Here is a 25,122-nt window from a genome sequence, read left to right as displayed (position 1 = left end):
TCTTAGGTCAAAGGTGATCACCATTGATTTCAAGGTCATGGGGTCAAAGGTCAACATCACAGCTGACCTGGTGCTCTAACTCTGCTACAGTGTAATGTAGGAACATCAAACTGCACAGCTGGACACCTCACGGGTCAGAGATTATGCCTGTCGATGTCAAGGCTCATGGGGTCAAAGGTCACAGGTAACCCCTTTATTAAAACCTGGACCCTTCTGTTTCCTGTTGGTTTGTCTGTCTGTGTCTGTTAGCAAAGATCAGGTAAAAACTAAAGAACAGATTTGGATGAAACGTTCAGGAAATGTTGAGGTTGGAACAAAAAACATTGGATTATATTTTGGTGCTGATCCAGATTATGATCCGGATGGAACTGTTTAGGAATCACGCTGTGGCCTTGGTGTAGGTTTGCACTCTCTGAGTGCTTCTAGTTACAGACGTGGTCAGGATAGTCAGTTCAAGTTCTTATCCATTTCCACACACATCCTCAACTCTAACACGTAATACTGATTACATCGCACCGAGTAAATCTAAACTCTAAGGTCTCCTAAGAGCACACATTGTTTGGATGCGGCCTCATCAACATACCACAATAATTCTGCAAACTTTATGATCCAAGACTCCGTTTGCCTCGTCTGAGGCAAAAACAAAGACATAAAAAGGCGTTTTTCTTTTCTCAATAAAGACTTTATTTCTAAAGGAATAAACTAAAAAGGTGAAACTGAAATTGAAGTAACAGCAGGATTTCTGCAAGAGCAAACATATTTCCACGAGATAAAAAAAAAAAAACATCTGTAAATGACATTTTAACGCTGGCTTGTTCCCCGCAGGCAGGATTACTAAAACAACTCCACCTACATTTTATAAATCTTTATAAGCGTAACATAAAAACAAAATCACCAAGGTTTAACACTTCGGTTTGATCACTGACTAACCTGTTTTATTTCTACACTTTAAATGTGGTGGGAGTTGCTTTTTTTCCACACAGTCAGGTTACACTTAATTCTTTTTCTTTACAGTTTTGTTTCATTAAAGTCGACAGTAATCGACTCTGGTTGGAGCAAAGAGTTCATATTTACGTCAAAAAGGAAACAACACAGGTCGATAAATAAAGCAAATACGAGCTGTTTTAACATTCATATATCACATATTGCTCACCTTTGTGCATTTACCAGACAGTTTTTGACATTTTTGCATAAATCTTAACATTTGCCAGTTCAGCAGATTTCCACATAACTAAAATATCTGTTGATCTAAATCAGGATGGGTTTGATACTTGATGGTGAAAACAGGTCCTACTGTTTCTACGACTGTCTCACCGGGTCTACGGCTGCCTCACCGGGTCTACGACTGCCTCACCGGGTCTACGGCTGCCTCACCGGGTCTACGGCTGCCTCACCGGGTCTACGGCTGCCTCACCGGGTCTACGACTGCCTGACCTGGTCTACGACTGCCTTACAAGAGCTTCAGCTGCCTTAGTGTATATAATCAGTTTATATAATAAAAGAAGTGAATTGAATTTCATCATATTAGATCATGTTTTGGTCTATTAGCATTTGGTCTGTAGTCAGTGTGCCAACGCACATTTCCTCATTCTGAGTGACTGTTTTTTATTTATTTTTTTCTTGTTAAGAACCATCAGTTGGAAAAACAGAGGTTCTATTTCACAATTGGACATTTCTCACCACTTGGCAGTGAAAAGGGGATTAGAGTTCTCAGTGTTTACTCAAACGGCCGTCACTTCCTTTATTTAGTGTGAGATTTATTTGGGCAGAGTGAGCGCATGTAAAAGAGAGAGAGAGAGAGAAAGAGAGAAAGAAAGCAAACTTGTCAGACAGCTGTGTAATTGGGTGAAGCGTTGTGTTTATTGCCTTTTTTCTTTTTGTTGCCTCAACTCTAGGCTTACAGATAATATGCAAGCCTAAATAAATCAGCAACTCAAAACAAAATAATAAAAAAACACCTAAGAACCCCCTTTAGGCAGATTGACGCAAATGTTAAGGCCTTATTTTCTTGTGTCCGTGGCATTTGCAGTACCTGCCTGCAGCGTTCTGTGGCACGTTTACTGACACTCGGCGCCGCAGGGTTCCTACAGCTCGTCTCGTTGCGCTGCGTCTCGCAGCCACTTTGCGTAGACGGTCACAGGGTCTATGTTCCAGTGTTTGTGGAAGGAGATGGCCTGCAGCAAGGAAGTCTGCGCTTCCGAGTAGTCATCTGGTTGGGCCTGAAACCACAAGAAATAGTTTGTGTGGGTCAAAATGAACGCATAAGAGTTTATATTGGGGAGGAGGCAGCTCCAATAAAATAAGGAGCAAACATAATCAAACAGCTGATGTGGCCTTTAGGGTTTAAACGGGTCTCATTTTAGTGAAGACGGATACTAAAAAGTCATGCAGGGCATCATCTGACACGGCAAACAATGGACGCTTATTTCCTTACTAAGGATTAGCTTGCTCTAGGTGTCGATGCTAATTATAAAAGTTTTATTAGATAATATGTTAATACAGGCTTTGTTTTTCTTGTTGTTGTCAGGAACAAACCCTGTATCGTCCAAAACCCGACTTTTTAAGAAACGGGAACTAGAAGGCGGAGTTTTCTTTCAAATAAACTGTGTGGTCAGGGTTTACGTTTTGTCAGCTTATATTGTGAGAGCAGATAACTGAAGGTCATTTTTATTAAATTACACCGATTGCTGTGAAAACAAAAAGCTGTGCCTCTGCGTTTAGCTCGTCATGCCTAAAACCACAAACAAACGTGAAAGGTGACCAGAAAAGCAAAATGCAAAAAACATAAAAATGATTTATAAAAAAAAAATGAAGGCAGAAGGGTTTCTTAGCACGACTCAGGCTTTAGTTGTGTTGCTAAGGTCAATAAAGTGACAGCTCGGTTATTTTGAAGTGAGGCTGTGAGGAAAAGTTGCGAACAACTACAGAAAACAGCGTGACTGAAGGAAGCTACTGAAGAAGCTGAAACTGAGCTGTTGAAGCTAAAGGAACCAGAACACCAGCTAAAAGCTAAAAGGAGAAAATGCTAATTAAAGGCTAAAAGTAACAAAATGTTAGCCTACAGCTAAAACTGACAAAACACTACATAAAACTGGCAAAATGCTAGATAAAAGTAGTAAAAGGCTAACAAAATGCTAACTAAAATGAACAAAAACACTATCTTAAAAGGTAAAAGTAGCACGAGAAGACAAAAACAAAGTATGTTGAATGTTTTTGAAGAAATTACAGATTTCAATATAATTCTATGGGGAGACTTTTTTGTAAATAAAGGCAAATACTTTGAAAAAGTCACATTAAACAAAAGTCATAGCTGAAATGTCCTAAATGAGCTGAACATTTTGACATTTGAACGGTTTAAAAAGCACAAAGTGTACAGAAGAAGGTACATGTTTTAAAGGCACAGAAGAAAAGACATAAAGAATAAATAAATAAATGCTGAGTCAGTGTTCACACGGTTAATATCACCTGTTGGAGATAAACTGAACAAACTCAGATTAAATTTGTTTGGGACCCACTCTGACGAGATTTAGAATTAGATTCAGTTTCCCCAGACTGAGGTCATTCAGAGAGCTATCCACAACAGGTAAGACACTGACCGTTCGTGCCGTTTGTGTCCCCTGCTCTGTACCTGGTGAAACAGCGGGCTGTGGGTGACGGGAACGCCGAGGGAGGCGAAGCACCTTCCCAGCACCATGTCGTCGGGGGCGTCGTGGCTGTAGCAGCTGCAGCCGCTGGAAAGCAGGCGGGCCACGGCGGCCCTGCTGAGCACCATCCTGCACACGATCACACAGAGGGCTCAGAGCGGGAGGACGGAAGGGCTTTCCCCAGCAGAGAGGACTGAACTCTCGGCATGATGCCTCTTATTACCGGGGAGGTTTTGATCCTCTCCTCTCTGTGCCTGCTTCCCTTTTTTCCTCCCTCCTGCCGTATTTACTGAGTCTTGCTTCTTCACCCGGTCTGTTCAGCCTTTTCCCTCTGTGCTTTCACTGAGACCTATACGTTCTTTTACATAATCACCCTTTGTTGACTTCGCCTTCATTTATTTTCCAAGCTGTTATTTTGTCCCTTAAAGCCAGCCTTTGTTCCTTCTCGACCTCTGACACATCATTCTCTTGTGTTAAGTCTTCCTGCCGGACTCATTAAACACCCCGTCACATAAATAAACGTAGACATTAGGTATGAACACTTCGGTAAACTCCTATAATAGATTTGATCAACTCAAACAGTCTAAATCCCGTTCTGTGTGGCGTTGGTGATGAATGAAATGTCCTGCTCCATGTAAGAGGTCCACAGCTTGAATTGTCTCGTTACATTTTAGCTTTTGAGGACTCAGGTTGTGTTTTAAAAACACCTGGACACACATCTGGCGTTTTAAGTGGCGATGTCAGGCAGTCGCGGTGGAAAATGTGCAGATGTTCATTTGCGCAGCTCTGCAGCAGGAATTCTCTTTTCTTCCAATGAGTTTTAAATTCACTGGGACGTTGGTAAAAGCTTCCATAACAGCTTAAATCCATTTCTCCTACCAGCTGGGTGAGTCGGTGTGAAAGTGTTTTTTACAATAATCAATAATCATTTCAACGCTAAGCCGCTGAATTAAAGCTTCAGGTGTCTTTTTTTCTTAGAAACTAGTGCGATGTTTTAAGTTTAAAGGCTCTGCTGGGGAGTTTAGAAACTTGCCTCACTACGGACCATTTTAATAATCTTTTAAAACAGATTATTTGACGACAGGAGCTCGTTAATCACCCTCCTCCTCCTGTGACGTAGCTGTAGCCCCTCTGAACCAAGCCGTAGCCGTATCGTTCCCCGAGGCTCACGGCTTCCTTCGGCTCGTAGCAACGCAGCAGCCGCCGCAGGCGAGGCAGGCTGGAAACAGTCGGAAGAGCAGCGGATCAGCGCTCAGTCAAAACAAACTAAAACAGTAAGATGACCCAACTCTGATGAATTAGAGTCAGATCTTATCTGACCTCGATTAACATGAACAAACTTTAAATTAGGAAAAATCAGAGAGGGAGGAAGCTGTAAAAAAATAACATCATGAAAAACGCTGAGACACGTTTTTAAATCTTCTCCTGGCACGCCGAAGGACACAAAGACTCTTACTTTCTGGCTTATTAAAAGAAAACATTCAGTTTTTAATGACAACAAACTATTCAAACAATCCTTAGAACCGATAACCAAGAAGTTGTAAATCTTGATTACAAGTTTATTAAAAACTGGTTGAGACTAAACTTCAGTAAAGCTGAACTGTTTGTGATTTGTTCTCGTTGACACGATGAATAAGTTGAGACAGACCGACTTTAATCAGTCGTATCAGCTGCTACAACCAGCTCATAGTTTCATTATTTCAAGCCAGAATGCTCTTTTGTGTAACATATTTACATGTACAGGTTCTTCAAAGGGTTGTTAAATATACGTTTAGTTGAGTTAAGCAACTATTATTATATTTTGTTCAATGAAAAATACATTCTGGCCCAAAATCTGGTGTTATGTATTGACCGTCGGCTGCACAAATCATCAAAAAAAAATGATGGCTGCTTTCTGTTTTCGTTAAATAACTGTGATTCGGATGATCTGATCTGTGCCGTTGCTTCCCTGGAAATAAAAGCCCGATCAAACTGCTGTAACGTTACCTGATGAGGGTGTCGTCGTCGACGATCAGCAGCCAGTCGGCCTTGGACGCGGTCTCGCTCAGGAAACGCTGCAAGATGGCCCACGTCTTCCCACAGTGGCCTTGAGAGAACAAAAACAAATAATGGTCACTCTTTTTTTTTAGCCACAAATGAATGAAAAAATGGAGACAAAAATGATTTCTGACATTTGTCTCTAAACTGAACCCCCCCCCCACACACACACACACACACACACACACACACACACACACCACCACCACCACCACCACCACCACCAACTCTTCTCTGCTCCGAAAAACTTCATCTTCAGAGACTATCCTCCTGATTGGACGTCGCGTCACGTTTTAAAGCGACCCTGAACGGAGCTTCGCACATTTTCCTCAGTTAAATGTGAACAGATTCATCATGCAAGTCGCCCTCCGGCCCACGTTTCCAACGCTCACCTGCTCCTGTTTAACTCTGCTCAAACATTTTTAAAAAAGCTGCTCCGAGCTGCATGACTGCAGGATTAAACGCTGACGTAATTCATCCAAAGCTGAACCTTGTGAACCGTTTTTTAAATTAAACCAACATGACCCTTTAGATAGATGTAGACGTGCTTTCAGTCTCAATGTCTTTAATTCAACACATTTAACAACTGCCTGGACAAGATGCCATAAAACACATTTACTTAATCAGTATTGACCTTTGAACACCAACCACAGCGCCCTTTTAAAAATAAAATAACATTTAAAAAATGCTAATTACATGGCAATTTATTCAAATTATTTATTCAAAAGCAGTTCAGGGAGATTGTCTCATGATTTGCAGCTGATATAAAACAAAACAAATCCTGATTTAATTTCAAACAACATACTGTAATCAAAGGTTTGTCCTCTGAACTGGAGACACACCGGACTGACCACTGACAGCGCTAGGTGGGATTTCTGGCCGCCATGTTGGGAAGTGCTACATGTATGACTCCATACAGTTTACATATGGAAGATGCAGGGTTGACGCCTTGTGCGTTCTGTATGCTGGGTCATCAGTCAATAAACATAATCAGAAGGTGAAAGTACTCCGTAACGAGCCTCCCAACATGCATCATCGGGGGAAAAACGTCAACCAGACGCACTACCACCACTGTGACAAAATGACAGCGTAAGTTAAGTAGTTAAATACTTTACATGTCTGTGTAATCAAACCAGAGATCTGCTGGCTGTCTGGAGTTAAGACAGGGCAAGAGAGCAAAAAAAAGACATTTTTACAGTAAAATAATTCCAATTTCATTGGATTTTATATATCTTTTTAACAGTTGATGTTCTTTTTTTCCAGTTTAGCAAGTTAATAAACATCTAAACTGTTTTCCAATCTGAAAAGATGGACATAAAATACTGTATGTTTGTGTGCACCACATTAACATATTGTTTTTTAGTTTTTTTAGTTTTTTAGTTCAGTTCGGTTCAGTGTTTTTATTTCCACTTTAAAACATTTGCAAAACTCAGCACATTTCTTGTAAGTATTACACATTTCAGCCTGTTCTCACTTGAATTACTACACTATAATACCGAAAGTAAGTATTTTAAATCAGGGGAGGTCAAAGCTTTGTCCACTGTGTCCAACGGTTCAAAGCTCTTCAGCTAAAGTCCCTACAGGGACAAAGGGACACGTCTCTCACCCGCCCATTTTTTAGACTTCATACTGATCTTACAGTCACCCTCAAAGCTGTGGGTGACTCAAGAAGCATTTCTGCTATTTCCAAGGCTAAGTTTATAACAAAAAGAGATCAGAGCCGAAACACATTCCTTCACAAAATGCTTGATTTATTGTAAGAATAATTTAGACTTCAAAGTAAAGTAAAAGTTATTTTTAAAAGTCAACAATCTTGTGATGCTTTGGCTTTAAATCAAAGTCTTGGACAATTGTTTCAAATCCAGACAGAACAGATCACTGTTTTAACTTTGGTTTCAACACGACGACGTTGGCATTTGAGCGCCCGCTCAAAAAGGAAAATCTGTGGCCCAGATCAGACGTCGTGCGTACGATAACGTCTCAGTTCTCCCCCGGCGTCCTTTGTGTGTTTTTATCAGAGTTAAAGCGGTCTGATTGGGATCAGCTCGATGGCGCTGCTTGTCCATGCAGGGCGAACACAGTCAAACAGGCTTCTTCACTAAAAAGAGCCAAATAAATAAATAAAAGGACAGAAGTCACGACAGAGTGTGCGAAACGAGGAGTTTGGCACTCTTCCCCACCCCTGCTGTGAGAGCGGACCCAAAAACACATTAGAGGCAGAAACAGACAGAACTGTGCTGCAATCATTGATATCTGAGGCAGGAAATAAAAAGATCCGCCTTTTGTTCGGCTCCTACTTTCCGACTCTTACATCTATTACACGGAAATTACCGTTTATTCACTTCCCCAGGAAGAAGACTGACTTCAAGGTTAGTTTCCGCGCTCTGTCAGCCGTCATGTATTTATTCTTAGAAAAGGAAAGGAGGTCTCTTCAGAACTGCTTCTCTTTCCCTCAATAGCTCCTTCGAACATTACTTACACTTTACACCAGGTCAGATCTGGCCCGCAGGCCTTGAATTTGACACATTCTTCACACTATTTTCTTTTTGCCAGATGATCCTCATCCTTTCTTCCATGTGATCCTGACGGGTTGTTTCTGATTACCTGTGAGGCTCCATCCTCTGAACTTCACCTGCTGGATTACAGACTCCTTATTTAAAAAAATTTGATCGACTAGTTTGAACTAGAAAATGAAATAAATATGTATTTGTCATTAATTGTAGGCTTCAGGTCATTAAAAGCAAAGCGGAGAAGCTGTGTGGCTGCGATAAGGATGTTGACACTGATTGTTATTTTGGGAAGAATTGTTCACGTTAAATGAGAATGTTGGCAAAGAAAACTTAAAATAAGCCAAAAAAAAAGGTTTTAGAGCAAGAACGTATTCATTGGCTGCTGCAATTCTGTTTATAGATCAATTGTGTTCATATTGCCTGTTGCCATGATAGGTGGGTGATACGAAAAAAATCTTGTAATTGTCTCTGCGTGTGTTCATTTGTCTTTCTGTTAGCAAAATACCTAATGAACCAGAAGACAGATTTGAATGAAACTCTCAAAGTAATCACTGCATCTGCATCTGCAACTGATTAACTTTTAGAGTCGACCCGATTCAAGATGGTCGCCACAGCTAACTAACCTTAACAAACACTAAAAGGGCTACAACAACATCAAATTTGCAATTATTGAGCTGAAATCTGGTGTGTTGGTAGCTGAGAGTCGTCCTCAAACACAAGGGGAGTGGTCAGATCTTTATTTATCTTTTGGCATTTGAGGTGGCAGGAGGTATTCAGTCTTTCAAAGAAAGGCTCTTTTGTTTTTTTTAATTTGCTCGATGAGGTGATATCTTATATCTCATATCTTTTAAAAGGACCCTGCCCTTTTGGGGCAGCGTCAGTTCAGCTGAAGCAACAAACTGGAACAGAAGGTTAAAAAAAAATAAAATTAAAAAAAATCAAAAATCCAACCTCTTGTCGCTGTTCTCACTCAGTCAAAACCCGTTAATCGCTGCCGGCGAGCTCACCTCTCTCAGTATTGGGCACTCCCAGGTTTACTGTGGGTATGGAGGCGTCAGCGACGTCGCTGTAATACTCTAAAATCCCAGCATCTTTCTCCCAGGTTGACTTCACCACTGGTACTGCGAGGAGATAAACGGGACGAGAGGTCAAAGGGTACAACATAAAATTTGACCCACAACGATACCAACTTCCTCTCTGAACTAAACGGAGCTCCTTTGACCCGGCTTAATGGCTCCCAGCTCATAATTAAAACCCTCCGAGGGTCTAATTGAAAGGGCTGTGGCATTAAATCGTGCTTGTAATTGAGGGCAGAGTGGATAATGCCTCCCCCTCGCCGCCTGTTGATCTGGATAGCGGCATCATCCGCAGTAAAGTAACAAGACGATGACTTCCAATTACAGTTTAATCAGGCAAAAATTAATGTTGGTTCATGACAAGTGGGACCGAGCTGACGTTAATTTATTCTTAAACACATCCGCTGATGAGCAGAATGTGGAGAGGACATTGTGACATCCCCGCTATGCAATTCTAATGAGCAGAGTTTAAACCAAATCTCCAAACAACAAAAAAAAAAAAACAAGTTAATGACACTCTCCTCATTCCACTTGTGATTGTGTTAATTGCTCTAAAACAGCCCATCCATTTCTGCCGGCTTATTCTGACCCTTAGAACAGCCATCGGTGTTTTGGATAATGGCGCTCGCTGTGGTAATTTCAGCAGACAGTTTAGAGGAGGTCGTATATTCCAGCGGGGAGTTTCCACCTGACAGGTTTACTGGGACTGAATGACAAGCAGCTCGGTCGACTGCATGCGCCACATAAAGAGGCGAGGGCCAACGGGGGGGAGGTTTTGCCGTCTAGATTTTATTCTTTGCATTATAATTTTTCTGTCTGTATGTGGCTGAAAAAAATGCACCTGGAAACTTTACTGATACAACCCCTGAATCTGTCTGCGTCTCTGGGTTTTGTGTTTTCAGATTCCCACTGAGCGTGGCTGGTCGTTCGTGTGTTAGGACCAACTGGGCCCAGTTCTCCTAGTGTGAAAGTTGACTCTACTTAGTCTCTGATGGGTTCAGTGCTCCCCATTTGCCCTCCTACACTTTGGTTTAGCTTTCTAAATGGTGCACTTAAGCACTGTTTCTCTCATGCCGACACACAGAAACTACTGACTGACCAAAACATTTCATGGCATTATTCTTTATTAACCTTTATTTAACCCACTGAGATCCTGGATCTCGTTTTGAAGGGAGGCCTGGGCCTGAAGGCAGTCTAACATGCACGTTTTTAGACTGTGGGAGGAAACCAGAGTACCCAGAGAAACACAGAAAGAGCTCGGGCTTGAACCCAGGGCTTGAACCCGGACCGTCTTGCTGTGAGGCAACAGTGCTAACCACTAACCAATAATGCTGCCTTTAAAACTGCATTAAATTGAAAATAATCTATATTAATCCTTTTTTTTAAAACGTTGTTTGCTGCCTCCCTAATACATTACGATTTCGAGCTAGCTGTAACTAGTTGGGGGCTCGTCCGGGACCTCTCGCAACTCGTGAAAAGCCAGAAATGCAACTAAAACCATGAATGTGTATTTTGTCAAATCCTTTTAGCTTTTATTCAAACAGACACGAGCACAAAGGTAAGGTTTGTCAGGGTCTTTCCTGTCAAACTCTGTTGTATTTTGGAAAGTTTAAACAGTTTGAGTCTAAAACAGAAACTGTGTGAGATCCTTTTTCACCACTATGTCACCAAGGGTTTTGGAAACTGGAGAGAGTTTTTGTTGCAGTTTTCCAAACATGAATCTGCGTACATTCTTGCTAGAAATAAGATTTTCTCTGCTTAATATTCAAGTCATTGCCTAGCGTACACATTTGAATAAAACCCATATGCACTCTAAAAGGCTGCACTGATTTAAGCCAGGCTTTATTCTGCTGATATAACTCTGAACCTCCAGGGAAAGGACACTGCCTTAATGGCAGCATATGTTTCTTTAAAATTCTTATATATATTGCAGTCATGGCACCTTTATAGAGCTGCAGTCACCTTTTGTTACGGGCATGGACGTAAACCCACAGAAGGCGGCTTTAAATCTCGTGCTGATCAAAGGGTGAATAATCTTTTTGGCAAATAAAACCTAATGTTTTTGTCCCAAACGCAGGCTGAAATGTACATCTGTGGCCAAACGTTCTGAGAATGACACAATCATTGTTTTTTTTACTAAACCAATCTGTGTTTTTAGATCTTTTTGCCAGATGTTTCTCTAGAATACTGAACTATAATTACAAGTGTTTTATAAGTTTCAAATGCTTTCTTTTTTGACAGTTTCATGTTTCTAATCAACTTCTGGCTGACGGCAGCTCATTCTCGTGTTACCAATGATGAAAGTTTGCCAGAATCTGTAGGTTTTTATTCGTCCACCCGCCTCTTGAGGACTGACCACGAGTTAATCTTAATGGGATTAGGATCTGAGGAGCTTCCCGGCCATGAACCCAAAATTTGGATTATTTTGTTCCCCGAGCCACTTCGTTACCACTTTAGCCTCGTGGCGCGATGCTCCACGATGCTGGAAAAAGGCGCCGGTTGTCACCAAACTGTTTTGGGGATATTTAGGATTAAAGTGCCATTTTTTAGGTGAAAGAACCTCCATTGGGTGAGAAGCAGCCTCACGTGAATGGTTCCTCAGGATGTTTACTGTTGGCTCAACACCAGCCAGAGGACCCCCATTTTATTTATTTTCACAAAATCTTTGATGCGTTACAAAAAAGGGATTCCTGTCTTGACGTCTCTTTCAGCAAATCTGTCCTTTCCCAGCCTGTCGTTTCACCCTTGCAGGCTGCGTTTTTAACGCCTTGAAACCTGTAAATCATTTCTGGCAGGCTGGCTGAATTAAAACCGTGACACACACCTCGTGTTGAGTGGAATTTTTCACAAGTTTTCACTGCAACAAACAAACTGCTCTTTGGGACTGGATCCCCCTACAAAAAGGAAAAAGAAAACAGAAATGTGGACACTGTAGGTGGAAAAATAAAAGAACAACGCACACATTCACAGTAAGTGGATGTCTGTAAGTGGATATTTCGCTGGTTTACTCTACAGACACTTCTGAGGACAAATTACATGGGTGCAGTTTTAAAACTTTAAAAACCTTAGTCCTGACCTGAGGAAATGGAAGTAAATGAAGCAGAATTTAACAGTAAAACTCATTAAATCTGTTAAATAGTTTCAGTTTCCAACAGGCAGGATAGGTTGGTCTTGTTCTTTGATTCGTGATCAATAAGTCACAACCCAAACACTCATCAGGACGAACTGTTCTAAAAGAAATCTTTAGGAGAACCGATTTATCTTTCAGACGCATCAAAGCCTCGATCCCCCTGAGTCCTTACTTGTTTCCACGATGAAGACTAACTTTCACACCTGAACCTGTGAATCTAAAGAGCGTCTCTCCTTTGTTGTTTAATAACCTGTAGGTGGCCTGTGGCTGTACTAAGACTGCAATTTGTTTGAACGACGCTGTAATTAAATCATGTAACAGACTGAGGAATTTATAGACCATCGTTGTCTTTCAGCTAATTGTTCGTCTTTGTACTTTTGAAGGCTTCGATCATCCTTTAGTCTGAAGCTGATTTGTGTTTGCTCTGACCTGATTCATCAGATAAATGCTGCATTGGTTTTCCGCTCCGCTGAACAGTGGTTACCGTCTTTTAGTCTTCATTCTGAGTCTGTTCACTCATCCCTGCAGCCACGCAGGTCTTTGGTCATTTGGTTTCCTGTGTGCAGCTCCCGGCCCCGTTGGGTGACGCGCTCAGTGCTCGGACTTTAATTAAACTGGACGGCTGAGACGTGACCGTGTTGATGGGGAAGACGAGGACGGCTAAACTCCACTCTGAGAATGCTAAACAAAAACTGTGCTCTCTTTTCTTTTATCTTTCATTTAGATAAGTTTCAACATAAATAAAAGTCTTTATTTGGACAGAATATGGGGGAGGTTTTGTGGTTTACTCTAACCCAAATAAGAAATCATAGTTTCTGAATTCTGGTCATTTATGTTTAAATTTTTTTTCAATGAGCTGCAGAGTTACCAGTCTGGATAAGGGTGGGAGTTTCACAGTGGTATGAAATTATTATTATTATTATTATTGTTTTGTCTCTGAATTATACCAGACATAAGGTCTGTAATGACTTTACTGTTGGTAACAAACCAAAACGTTCAAATATTCAGCTGTTCCTCATGTTAGAAAAGTGTCCAGTTATATTAAAACTGATCTGAATGCTTTCATCTTAAAAAGATCACGTTTAGCTGCTCACATATCTTTTTTTTCTTAAATAAAAATGTAATTAAAAACAAATAAAAATCATCTCCATACACAGTCGGGCAGGTAGGTTGTAAACGTGGTTGCGCAGTCGTCTCTCGGTTTCGTACAAAACTCTGGAACTGATGTCAGCTTTGGGCCGTTTCCTTCCTCCCAAACATACAAAGCAATCTGAAAAATTAAGAAAACACACACACACAGGAGACAAAGGTGAAAACCAGGTCTTTTAGTTTCGCTGCTGAAACACCCAGATTAGATTTTGACGTTTCGTTTAATCAGGAGTAATGTTACAGTTTACAGAAGTACAGCTGGATAAATGCTCACAGTTCACGCTCTGAATATTAACCATCCATAAATGTGGACTAATGGCATTATTTATGTAAAGTAAAACACAGGTTAGTTTTGACTAACTTGGCTCTATTAATGGAACAAATCCACAAACTACAGAAATGATGAATATTAAAGTAAACTAATAGAACAGATATTTAATTTGGCCATCAGAAAAGTCATCCTGACACAAACGTAAATGGAACGAACCAGAGGAATCCCATCTATCATCAGTATTAATTTATACGGATCCCTGTTTAAACGGTCTGCTGTCCTCGAGCAAAACATCAAAGTCTAAACAGAAACGACGTAAAACATGCCAGAAATTCACAAAACTCTTTGAAAAGTTTACAAGTACCTCATGTGTCAAATCAATGGTGAAGTCTGACTTGGGATTCTCGTACAGGATCCGCTCAGCGAGTCTGAATCACAACAGAGAAAAAGCAAACGGCTGAAAGTGGGGACGTTCTTACCTGAAGTGTTTTCCACCAACACAAACAAAGGCTCCAGATGTTAAACTCCAAGGTAAAAGTGAGAGTAAAGACTGGATTTTACTGCCTGGGTCCGTTTTGTGTAAAGATTAATGACGTACCTCTGCAGACGATTAATCTGGAACTAGAGACAAGTCAAATATCTGCCTTTGTTAATGTTTCATTTAAGTAAAGACTTGGCGTTTAATGGGTTAAAAAGAACTTCTTTATTTGAGTTAATGGTCTTGTCGCCAAAAACTACATTAAAAAAAAAAGGTTTCATTAAAAAAAAAAAAAGAGAGCGAGAGAATAAAAATGGTCTGTTTGCAGAGATTTGCACACAAACAGACTCACCTTTTACAAAGAGGAGCACTAAGAGCCCAGCCCGCTGCAGGGTCAGGGTACCCAAAAGAGCCGGGGTCCTCAGAGAACGTGTAGTGGTGAATGATGGAGGCCTTGTTGTCATGGAGACGCTTACCCAAAAACCATTCCTGTGAGCAGCAAAATGGGAATTAAAGTAACGGACATACTGCTTATAATGGGCATGAAGGCATTCATCACAAATAAAAAGAAAAAAAAACAACCCGTGTCGTTTAGGAAATGTTTGGATGCACGCGGGAATCTCACCTCCTGGACCGGAAACCTGAAGAGGACTTTAAGCAGCGCAGGCAGCGTGACGACAGTTCCTTCTTCTGCGAAGAGAAACCAGGACGCCGACGCCCCGTAAACGGCCAACAGGCTGCCAAGATTCACAGGAAGTCTTGTGTTGGACTTTTATTTTATTGATTTGTTCACCCCCCGTTATACGTTATGTGCTCATCACTCACTGTGGAAGCGCCGGGAGGATACTCCAATCTCCTTCGTAATCTGACAGCTCGTGGAGGAGGAGAACAACAGGAAGTCCCTGTGTCAAACACAACAAGAAGATTTCACTCCGTTATTCTGAAATGGGATGCTGTTCCCAACCCTGGTCCTCGAGGAACATGTTTTAGTCGTTTTCCCTGGACTTGAATGAGTGATTAACAGGCTTCTGCAGACACTGAAGACCTGCTGAAGAGCAGGGAAACATCTAAAACATGCAGGACAGAGTTCCTCGAGGACCAGGGCAGAAGGAATTTTAAACTGAGTCCAATATAAAGTTGACTAATTCAACTCCTGGTGATTTCAAAGCCTGCATGGGTTCTTGCCCACATCTTCAAGTCTACCCACCGGAGCAGAAAGACGCCGGGGTGGCAGAAGGTGAGATCTGTGGCCTCCATCTTGCTAATTGTAAATATTGAGGTGAAATTACTCCAAAATGTACATCAGAGTGAAGCGCAGTGATCAGGACCGCCTTCCGGGCATCTATGATCCTCGAAACGACGTGTTGGATTAAATTATACATGCTGCGCTGACATAGAGAAAATGATTTTCTGATTTCACCCACCCAGGCTGCTGAACAGCCGAGCCTTTTTTAGGAACGCGCTGATTGAAAACCTTCTGCCGCCGGCGTGGCGTTACAGCACTTTTATTGTCATCTGAACAGAAGCTCGAGCATTTGATCCCCTCAGCACAAAGTGACTCACGCAGCAGGACGCATAAACCCCCAATTTATATTAGCAAGACTGACAGAATCGAATAAAAACAAGGTATGGCTCAAAATAAATCCAGCGCGTGAATCAGCGTCTCTTTCCTGTTGAGTCAGAGAAAAGTCCCACATTAGATCAAAGCCGCTGCTACTTCTGGACCATAAATTAATGGCTTTGGATTTATGTCAATGAGAATGATAATTCTGCCTCCAAACATTCCCATGAGGCTCGTGAAAAAGCGCAACGATTTCAATTTTACTGAGCGTCGCCAGGAGCTTAGGAAACCTGGAAAGCACTGGGAAGTCTGGAAGAAGGCTTAAACCCAAACGGTCTGACTTTGGGATCATTTGACGCTCAAACCCACTCTCTTTTATCACTTTATCAGGTGCTAACCAAACTTGAATTAGCTTCACTTAAGAAAAAGTGAAGAGATCTTTTCAACAAAAACAAACCCACAGAAGCTGCTAACCTGCAGGTTTCTTTTAGATTACAAGAGTTTCCGAAGAATTAATTAGATGTCCCGTTTCTGTGCATTGTGAGGTAATAATCTAGTTTTAAAAAGAGGAAACAACACATTGTGTCCTTCACTGTGTGACTAGAATAAAGCAGACAAGTTTTTTTTTTAATTCTAGTTGCCATACTGACCTAAAAAAAACAACAACAAATGGTAATTTTACAGAAGGTTTGGGGTGGTAGTAGCAGAGACTGATCCAAAACAGTCTGAGAGCTAACAGATCGATCAAGAAATTTGTTTCAGATTTTCCTATTAACTATTTGGAGTCTGTTAGCAAAATATCTCGTGAACCACTGGGTTGATTTTAATGAAACCTTCAGGAAATAAATGACCGGATGGACATCTACCACCGATTGCCTTTTGGAGCCAACCCAATTCAAGATGGCCGCCGCAGTCGTAAGTTTATTTCACAGATATTGCGGTGCAGTTTGGCACGATAGCAGCTGAGAGTCCCTCACAAAACACAAAACCTTCGCTCGAGATTTCAGCTTTAACTGTCGGGAGTCAAACCTGTTTGTTTCGTACGTCAGTCAGCGAACACATGACGCACAACCTGCCCTCGCCTAAATGAATTGCTACAATCAAGGTCCATCAAGCGAAGACAAACACGTCTTTAAAAAAAAAAAGGCTCCCAGACACAGGCGACACACCGCAGCCTGCACACACACACACACACACACACACACACACAGAGTCAAAAGTGCTGAAAGTCTTTGTATTCCTGTCAGCACATTCAGAAGATGACTCAGCCGTTATCACAATATAGAGATTTTAATTATCTTCTTTATTTTCCTTCAGATTGTTTAAGATCAGTGAACCTGTCGAGACAGTGGGGGAAGATTTTTTTTTTAAAAAAAGGACACAAAGAGGCCCAGAATCAGAAAGCCGAAGGGAAATAAATCCACGCTTTTCTAAACTTTCTACAGATAAAAATCCGATCAGCGCCCTTCACTCGGACAGCCTCGAACTAAACCAGAAAGATCAGGAGGCACCTGAGTCCACCTGAGTGGGATTAGTGGTGGAACAGCATCATGACGGCCAAGGAACACGGCAGCCAGATCAGGGATAAAGTTACTGAGAAGTTTAAAGCAGGGTCAGGTTCTAAAACATGGATCATGAGTTTTGAACATCTCGCGGAGCTCTGTTCAGTCCGTCATCTGAAAACGGAAGAAAGACTCTTCATGTAGACCTTGGACCGGAACCTGAGGCATTTCCCTTAATAAAAAATATAAAGACACGTCGGCTTGTGTTTTTCAGGTGCTGACACTTGTTGACTCCTATTTTTCAGCATTAATCGTAGTAACTCCAGAGGAGCTGCCAGGAGCCACACCTCAGATGGGACAATCTGTCCTCCAGAAATCTGGCCTTCATGGAAGAGTGGCAAAAAACAACAACAAAAAGAAAGCATAACTATGCAGGGACACAGCAGACATGTGGAAGAAGGAAGACGCTCCGCTCAGATGAGACCAAAGCTGAACTTTCTGGCCTAAATGCAAAACGGGTGGCAGAAAACTTAACACTGAGCATTGCCACTGTGACACATGGTGGTGGCAGCATCATGGCGTGGGGAGGCTTTCCTTCAGCTGAGTTGTTAGAGGCTGTAAAAGGTTCATCATCTTCCAGCAGGACAACGACCCGAAACATCCAGCCGGAGCTACAGAGGGGACGGTTTAGATGAAAGAATACTCGTGTGTTCGAAGTCCAGACCTGAGTCGAACCGAGGATCCGAGGAAATATGTGACATGTGCCGCTTAACGCCGAGCGCCATCCAGTCGGACTGATCCTGAGCCATTTCAGAAAGAGGGATGACTCTAGATATGCAAAACTGATAGAGATATACTGCACCTCAAAAGACACAGACATAATTGAAGCCAAAACTTTAAAACCATGCATCATTTTGGTCTGTCATAGAAAATTCCAGTAAAATGCCTCGGAAGTTTGTCTTTAACTTGGGAAAATGTGGACAAAGTTCAGCTGGTATGACTACTTTTATAAGACCCTGGCTTTCACAGAATCTTCATGAGTTTGACTTTGTAGAATAATCAAAAACCAACAAGCTTGAAATAATCGAATAAAAAGAAACTAAAAGTTCTCTCTTGTTATACCTGACTTTTTTTTTGTTCAACCTCTGCGTAAACGTCCGGCTCCCCTCCAAAAAAACCCAACGAGACGTCGAATTCACTCGCTGCTTCCAGTGCGTCGCCGCCGGATCAGCTCACGTGTAAAGCCTCTGAGGCCGCGGGTTTTCCAGCAGCCGCTCAGAGGACGCCATGTGACGGCGGATGGCATCGGCTCAGAGAATCCAAAGAGCATCGAACAGAAGCTTCGTACAAACCTTCTGCGTGACAAGTTAGTCCATAAAAATGAAACATCTTGTCTTTTTCCCCCCACAGCTGCTCAGAGACTTAAATCCTACTGGAAGTGAGAGGCTTTCAAACCGTAAAATCATTTGTTTTGCGGTTACAGGAGAAAGCGCTCGCTTCCCGTCCTGAACAAAATTAATCACAACTTCTGTGACAGGAAAAAAAAAAAAACATTTGTCAAGGGAAACAAAAACCTTATGCATCATTTTTTGTTTTAATCACGAAACACAAGAAAGGTTTGATTTATGGTGCGTTTGGGTTTAAATCTTTCCACGGAGCCTCTGCTGTCTGCCTCGCGCCTCGTTCCGTTGCCCATGCTTCTCCGGATCGGCCCGAAGAAATCAACTCCGATCCACTCGGGTTCCCAACAAATCAGCTGTTCACAGCCACCCAGCAGACACAGACCATCACACAGTGAAGGCTGAATGTGATCTGTGGAAAGTATGACACCTACTGGCACCGACACAATACCACAGGGATGAACCCCTCCAGGTGTGCTTGTTTATGGAGCTGCAGACTGCTGCTGGAGCGTCTGCAGGTCGACGACGGAGCAGGAATTCATGTTGAACACAGTAAAGATTCAGACGTCGAGCAGCGTCACTACGCTAACACACACTGGGACACAGGAAACAGATCAGATGTTTTATAAAACGTACCATCTTTGGTTAAAAACAAGGGAACTTCACATCTCAGAAAAGCTGAGGCTCTGTAAACATCCAGGAGCTGAGGAGAGCAGCTGCTGGAGGTTTTAGAGGGAATGCTGTCCCATTCCTGACTAACAGAGGACTCTAGCTGTTCAACAGTTCTGGATTTTTCTGTTTCATGAGGCATCAAATGTTTTCCAGCAGCTGGACTCTTGTCCTCTGAAGACCTGCTGCTGGAACGGAGGCAGTCTGTAGTTTAACATCGTCCTGCTTTCCCTGAAAAACACATTGTCTGGATGGGAGTCTATGTTGTTCCACAACCTGTATTTACTCTTCTGCACTGATGGCGCATTTCCAGATGTGTAAGCTGAGACACTAATGCACCCCTATACCATCAGAGAGGCAGACTTTTGAACTGTGTGCTGATAACAGGCTGGATGGTCCCTCTCCTCTTTAGTACGGAGGACATGGTGGCTGCAGCTGCCGAAAGAATTTTCTCATTTTGATTTTTCTGACCTCAGAACAGTTTTCCTTTTTGTCTCAGTTTATTTTAAATGAGTTTTGGCTCAGAGGAGACTTTTTTTCTTTGCCTGATAGAGCTTTAATCTGCATCTGTTGATGGTTCAGTGAACTGTGTTTACAGACAATGATTGGTGGAAGTGATCCTGAGTCCATGCAGTGACGTCCAGAACAGAATTTTAATGCAGCATCCAATATTGTTCTTTACTCAGAAACATTTCTACTGATCCTTGAAATATTTTGATAATATTATGAGCTGTAGATGATGGGATATTCAAAGTCTTCTCATTTTTCCACTGAGGAACATTATTCTGAAATTGTTCCACTATTTTTAGACAGTTTTCTACAGACTGGTGAACCTCTGCTCATCTTTACTTCTGACAGATTCAGCCTCTAAAATGTTCTTTTTATACCCAGTCCTCTGCCTGAGCTGCTGCTAATGAACCTAATCTGTGGCAAAATTCTCCTCCAGCTGCTTCTTATTTGTATCACATACCCAGTAGTCATTTATTAGACGTGAACTCTTGGACTGAGTAAATATTTGGCACCCCCTCCCTACCTCTCAGATGATTGTTCCAGTTATCTGTGAATCAGATCAAGATTCTGAACAGGACTTCTGGACTTATGTCCTTGGAAAAAAACCCAACTTCACACACCCCCCGGCACTTCCTTTTAATTAAGGGTTTGAAACCTGAGCCTGAACGTCTGAGAAAATGACAAATGTGGATATTTATTCTGAGTCAGAGGTAGAAACCCAGTCCCTGAGACAAAAAGTGACTATTTGCAGTAAATAGATAAATAATAATAGCTGGGAACTGCATTTTTGTTTTACTTATTTGCAGAAGATCACAGCTGGTGGATCCCGGGCCACTTCTGGCCGTCAAGCTCATTTTGTTCGGCCCACAAAGTAATAAACAAAACGAGGTCCAATCTGGTGCAGGAACTGGTTCAAGTCCGGCTTAGAAAGAGTCGATGACAGCGGCTCGATAACTGATCAGAGTGTTTGATCAAAGCACACGGTGGCAGCCGGAGGTCCCAGGATTTGCTCCAGTCCATTTTATCGCCTCTTTTTAAACATTGGCTGAATGCAGACGTCAGTTCAACATCCTCGATCAGTTTTACGTTTCGACAGAACTGTCACTTTTTAGACCACATTTAGCCATGAGGTCAGATGTTGTTTACACATCCTTTCAGCAGCTGAGCTGAGCAATGAGAAGCTCTGAGGCCACAGCAGTAAGGAGAAGTAATGAGCAGCAGAATTATTAAACTCTATTTCACATGATCCTAAAATTGATTTAGCATTGTCACTTTTTTTCTCTCCATATTTCACATTTATGTGCACTGTTGCATAAGTAAAATCACGAGAGAAGCTTTTCAATCCAACAAAGAAAAAGTAGAAATCTAAAAAAACATCTATCTGCGGCTGGAGGATTCGAAATAAATCAAACAACCTGAGTGCAGCTGTTTAAAACATGGCTAATTATCCTGTTAAAGTCCATATAAACACATGAGGATCAGAGTTTTTATCCAGCTAAGATCTTCTTTAAGCGTTGCTGCTAAGCTCCTTAATATTACCTGCTGGAGTTCAGCTGCCTGCTGCAGAATCTCCACCTTCCTCTGATGACCTCGTCGGGCGTGAAAGGAGTTCCTCTGACTCTGGATCACTATCACCACCTCCTCCAACCCTGATGACCAAACACCAACAGAAAAAATGTGCAAATTAAGATTCAGGCGAGCAGTTTTTTTTTTTTTTGTTTTGTTTTAGATTTTTTTAGATTTACACTGAGTTAAACCAACAAACTGACACGTCTACCTAAAAATCTCCCGTGAACCAGGGGACAGATCTGAATAAAACTCTCAGAAATGAGTCACTGGAGGTACGGCCAATCAGCCTTCGGAAGCGATCCGATTCAAGATGGCTGCCACAGCGGGTCCAAAAACGGTTATAACTCGGTCATTTTCACAGATGCTGAGCTGCGATTTAGTGTGGTAGTAGCTGAGAGTCATCCCTAACACATACTCTAAGAACAAACATGCCACGTGAGAACATCGTTTAAAACTTTAACCTGCAGGGTGCAACGATATGAATTCATTCAAGGATTTTATACCATTTTAAAGTAATCAAATGAGCATTTTAGGCCTGAGTCCTCTTCCTTAAACCCAAATTTATGTGTTGCACTTGGTGCATTGAAACTTTTCATTGAGCCTCTACGGCCCTGTGAGCGAGGCTGTAGGAAGTAGGGGTGCGGGCGGTGCTGCAGCACCCCTGATAGCTGTCAGACAATGTCCTCAAACACTTAATGAAAAGAAAGAAGAAAACAAGCAGATCCTTTTGTGTTAAACACCTCTCTCACCTTTAAAGCCGTGCTCCGGTTGCTCCGGATGCTGCGGGTTCTCCGGGTGCTCCGGGCGCTTCAGTACCTGCAGGGAGTTACAGGGATTCTCGTTAGGTGAGACCTCACCATGAAACATAACCACAGCAACAGTCTAACTTACGGGAGCGCGATCTGTGGGTCTGTCTGCAGCCGAGGGACCTGGAGGTTAAAAATGTATAAACTGCGTCAAGTGAGTCAGACTGACAGGAGTTTCATCACCTGGAAAAACATTTAACACCTCAGACACACACCAGCCTGCGACAGTACGACGCAAAACTGCGGGACAGAGGCAGCACCTCACCCTGATGAGACTCCAAACCGCCTCTGAAATCAGGACAGCCTGAGGTCGGTGGAAAGAGGGAGCGTTTGGGACACTGATTTAAAAAAAAGGCAATTATTCTGAACTAAATTACAGTTATTGGTCTGCAACACACACACTCTTTACGATGTTGTCATATCATGAGGAACTCAGTATTTTTTTTTTTTAAGCCGACATTTTGACATCTATTAGTAGAAAGCACTTTCTGCTGGCGGCGGTCCAGTTAGATGAGGTCCTTTTGTTGACCTACTGCTGCTTTACGATTATTGCTTTTGGAGACACATGATGGAACAGGACTGTTGTGAATATTATTATTATTATTCCCTCTGTGCTTCTCATGCTGTTCACCATCAGTGAACCACACATTTAAATGACGGCTGTGAATCAGGATGCATTTGTTCAGAACTCATGTTCTCCTTACAAAAAGCTGGTTCTGATCATCAGAAACTTGTTGTCTACGAAGCTCCAGGCGAAGGAACTCAAACATTTAGAATTACAGCTTCGTTCGCTGGGCTGTCATTTGGTTTCAAAATGGGGGGAAAAAATCATTTTAAATTTAAAACCTTTCAAGGCTTTAAAGCCTTAAAAAACAAGACATAAGTCACCAAAGCAAAGAGAAGCGAAGCAATCTTAGAAAACACAAAAATGGTAATAAATCAGTCAGTTTTGCAGATATCAGGATGAAATCTGGTGTGGTAGTAGCTGAGAGTCATCCACAACACATAACGCCAGCGCTAACAAATCATGCGAGATATCGCAACGGAGTATAACAATATTTTCAGGGTTTCTCTTTGACCTAAACAGCTCGACTTTGTCATTTCTTATAACATGATGTTAGTCTGAAACTCTGCTATGGTATTTTTTGTCCAGGAATACTAGGCCTTTAATTAAGACTGCTTTTATTGCAACAAAACATAAAATAAAAGAAACAATCCTTACCAGAAATCGTCCATAAGGAGCATTTAGAAGAAAATCATGATAATTTGTTGGCAGCATCTTTAAAACTAAACATCTAAAACATCCTCAAGAGGAAAAAAAAAAACCCAGTCAGACTAATAAAACCAAATAATAATACTGCCAAAGTGTTCTCCTGAACGCTGCCAGTGTCTAATAAATTTTATTCCTCTTGAAACTCTCTGAGATCTTGAAAACAGTGGTATAGAAACAAAAAAAAAGAAGAGTGGAAATCGTTCACCCGATGTATTCGTCACACACAGGCACGACCACACAAATCCAATTATTTATTTGATATTATCTGATTAAACCTGGTTGGATACAAATCACTTTAACAGTGAAAATAAAGACGATCACAGTCAAATTACAGAAATAAATTTCAAGTTGTGGCTCAAAATATGAGGTTTTAATGGTGATAATCAATAAAGAGCTAAGTATTTATGACTGGATGCAAACATGAATCATGTGTTTTAGATTACTGTAAAACTGAAGTCAACGAGAGTTAAATATCTAAATGTCTTCCTGTAATGTTTGATAAACATAAAACTGATGACATGAAAAACAGCTTTAACTGTGTTCAGACAACTTCCAGTGGACCTATTTTTGACCTATAAGGAACACTGTTAGGACTTGTTTGAAACAGATAAAAGTAATAATTTAAAATGTTTTAAGTAGACAAAAAAAGAAAAAGAAAAAAAGGATAGTAGGACACTGAAAGTCAGCATTCACAAGAGCAAATAATATAAAAATAGGTGAAGATGCAGACAGAGGAAAGCATATTTATCTCAAAAACAGAGTTATTAAGCTTAGGTTATAAAATTTTAACTACAATTAAAATCTGACCTTTTAATATTTACTAAAAAAAAGAAAAAAAAAACATTTTAAAAATCTTTAAAATAGTGTTATGCATCAAGTTTTGAGTCATTAATAAACCTTTACATCCTTTATAAATTTTCAAAATAAAACTGAATTACGACTTCAGCAGTCTAAAAATCAATAACTGCCTATGTGGTTCTAGTAAATAACTTGAGGTTTATACAGAACTACTAAAGTAATTTTTTTTAAAACACATCTAAACAAGCCACCGAGTAATCATTTCTACATTTATTTTTCAAAAAATATTATTTTGAAGCGCGAATAAATATCACTTCCGGTCGTTCGCTGCCCGTTTGCCCGCAGCGTATTTAGCTTTGTTTAGCTGCTAAGCTAACACCGACTGTGCTACCGGTGCTTAACGCTCCACTTACCGACCCAAAGGAAAAACACAGCGACTAGTTTGCACCTATTCACCACGATATGAAGCGGCATGGCTTCCGGTTCTGCTGGTTTTTCGCCACCTGGAGAGAAATAGTTTCAATTCATTCCTGAGCTGTCACTCGGCATGTCCGTGGGCGAGGGGCGGAGCTGTAGCGCCGTCTAGCGGACGGTCGTGCAAGTGCAGCAGCATAAAAACAACACCAGGGTCATTATTAGTTCTAAAAAAAGGTAGCACACTAAAAACTACACCATAATAGTTTATATGAGCGATGTTATATTTAGGAGACTATACTACACCACATACTACTATTAAAGA

The 25,122-nt window shown here is 41.4% G+C and overlaps 1 protein-coding gene across 1 annotated transcript; it reads right to left on the bottom strand.

Annotated features, from left to right (window-relative positions):
* Nucleotides 1-673: 673 nt before the first annotated feature.
* b3glctb (beta 3-glucosyltransferase b) lies at nucleotides 674-24,973 on the bottom strand. The gene is made up of 15 exons (XM_017417984.3): nucleotides 24,797-24,973; nucleotides 22,398-22,435; nucleotides 22,256-22,322; nucleotides 21,477-21,586; nucleotides 15,121-15,197; nucleotides 14,921-15,032; nucleotides 14,648-14,784; nucleotides 14,182-14,245; nucleotides 13,551-13,667; nucleotides 12,092-12,161; nucleotides 9,199-9,312; nucleotides 5,631-5,730; nucleotides 4,744-4,863; nucleotides 3,629-3,773; nucleotides 674-2,219 (listed from the first exon to the last, which is right to left on the bottom strand). The coding sequence occupies exons 1-15, from the start codon at nucleotides 24,855-24,857 to the stop codon at nucleotides 2,085-2,087; spliced, it is 1,467 nt and encodes a 488-aa protein (XP_017273473.1). The 5' UTR covers nucleotides 24,858-24,973; the 3' UTR covers nucleotides 674-2,084.
* Between the last annotated feature and the right edge of the window lie 149 nt (nucleotides 24,974-25,122).

Source organism: Kryptolebias marmoratus, linkage group LG13, assembly GCF_001649575.2.
Source record: "Kryptolebias marmoratus isolate JLee-2015 linkage group LG13, ASM164957v2, whole genome shotgun sequence".
Lineage (NCBI taxonomy): Eukaryota > Metazoa > Chordata > Actinopteri > Cyprinodontiformes > Rivulidae > Kryptolebias > Kryptolebias marmoratus.
This window is presented reverse-complemented; position numbering and strand designations above follow the sequence as displayed.

What these genes read in the sequence shown, in the direction of transcription:
- b3glctb (XM_017417984.3), bottom strand. Translation starts at nt 24,857, where the DNA reads ATGCCGCTTCATATCGTGGTGAATAGGTGCAAACTAGTCGCTGTGTTT. An exon ending in AGGCAGCTGAACTCCAGCAG is followed by an intron (nt 15,198 to 21,476) that starts GTAATATTAAGG and finishes TGTTTGACACAG; the next exon opens with GGACTTCCTGTTGTTCTCCT. An exon ending in AAAATTCCACTCAACACGAG is followed by an intron (nt 9,313 to 12,091) that starts GTGTGTGTCACG and finishes ATCTCCTCGCAG; the next exon opens with TACCAGTGGTGAAGTCAACC.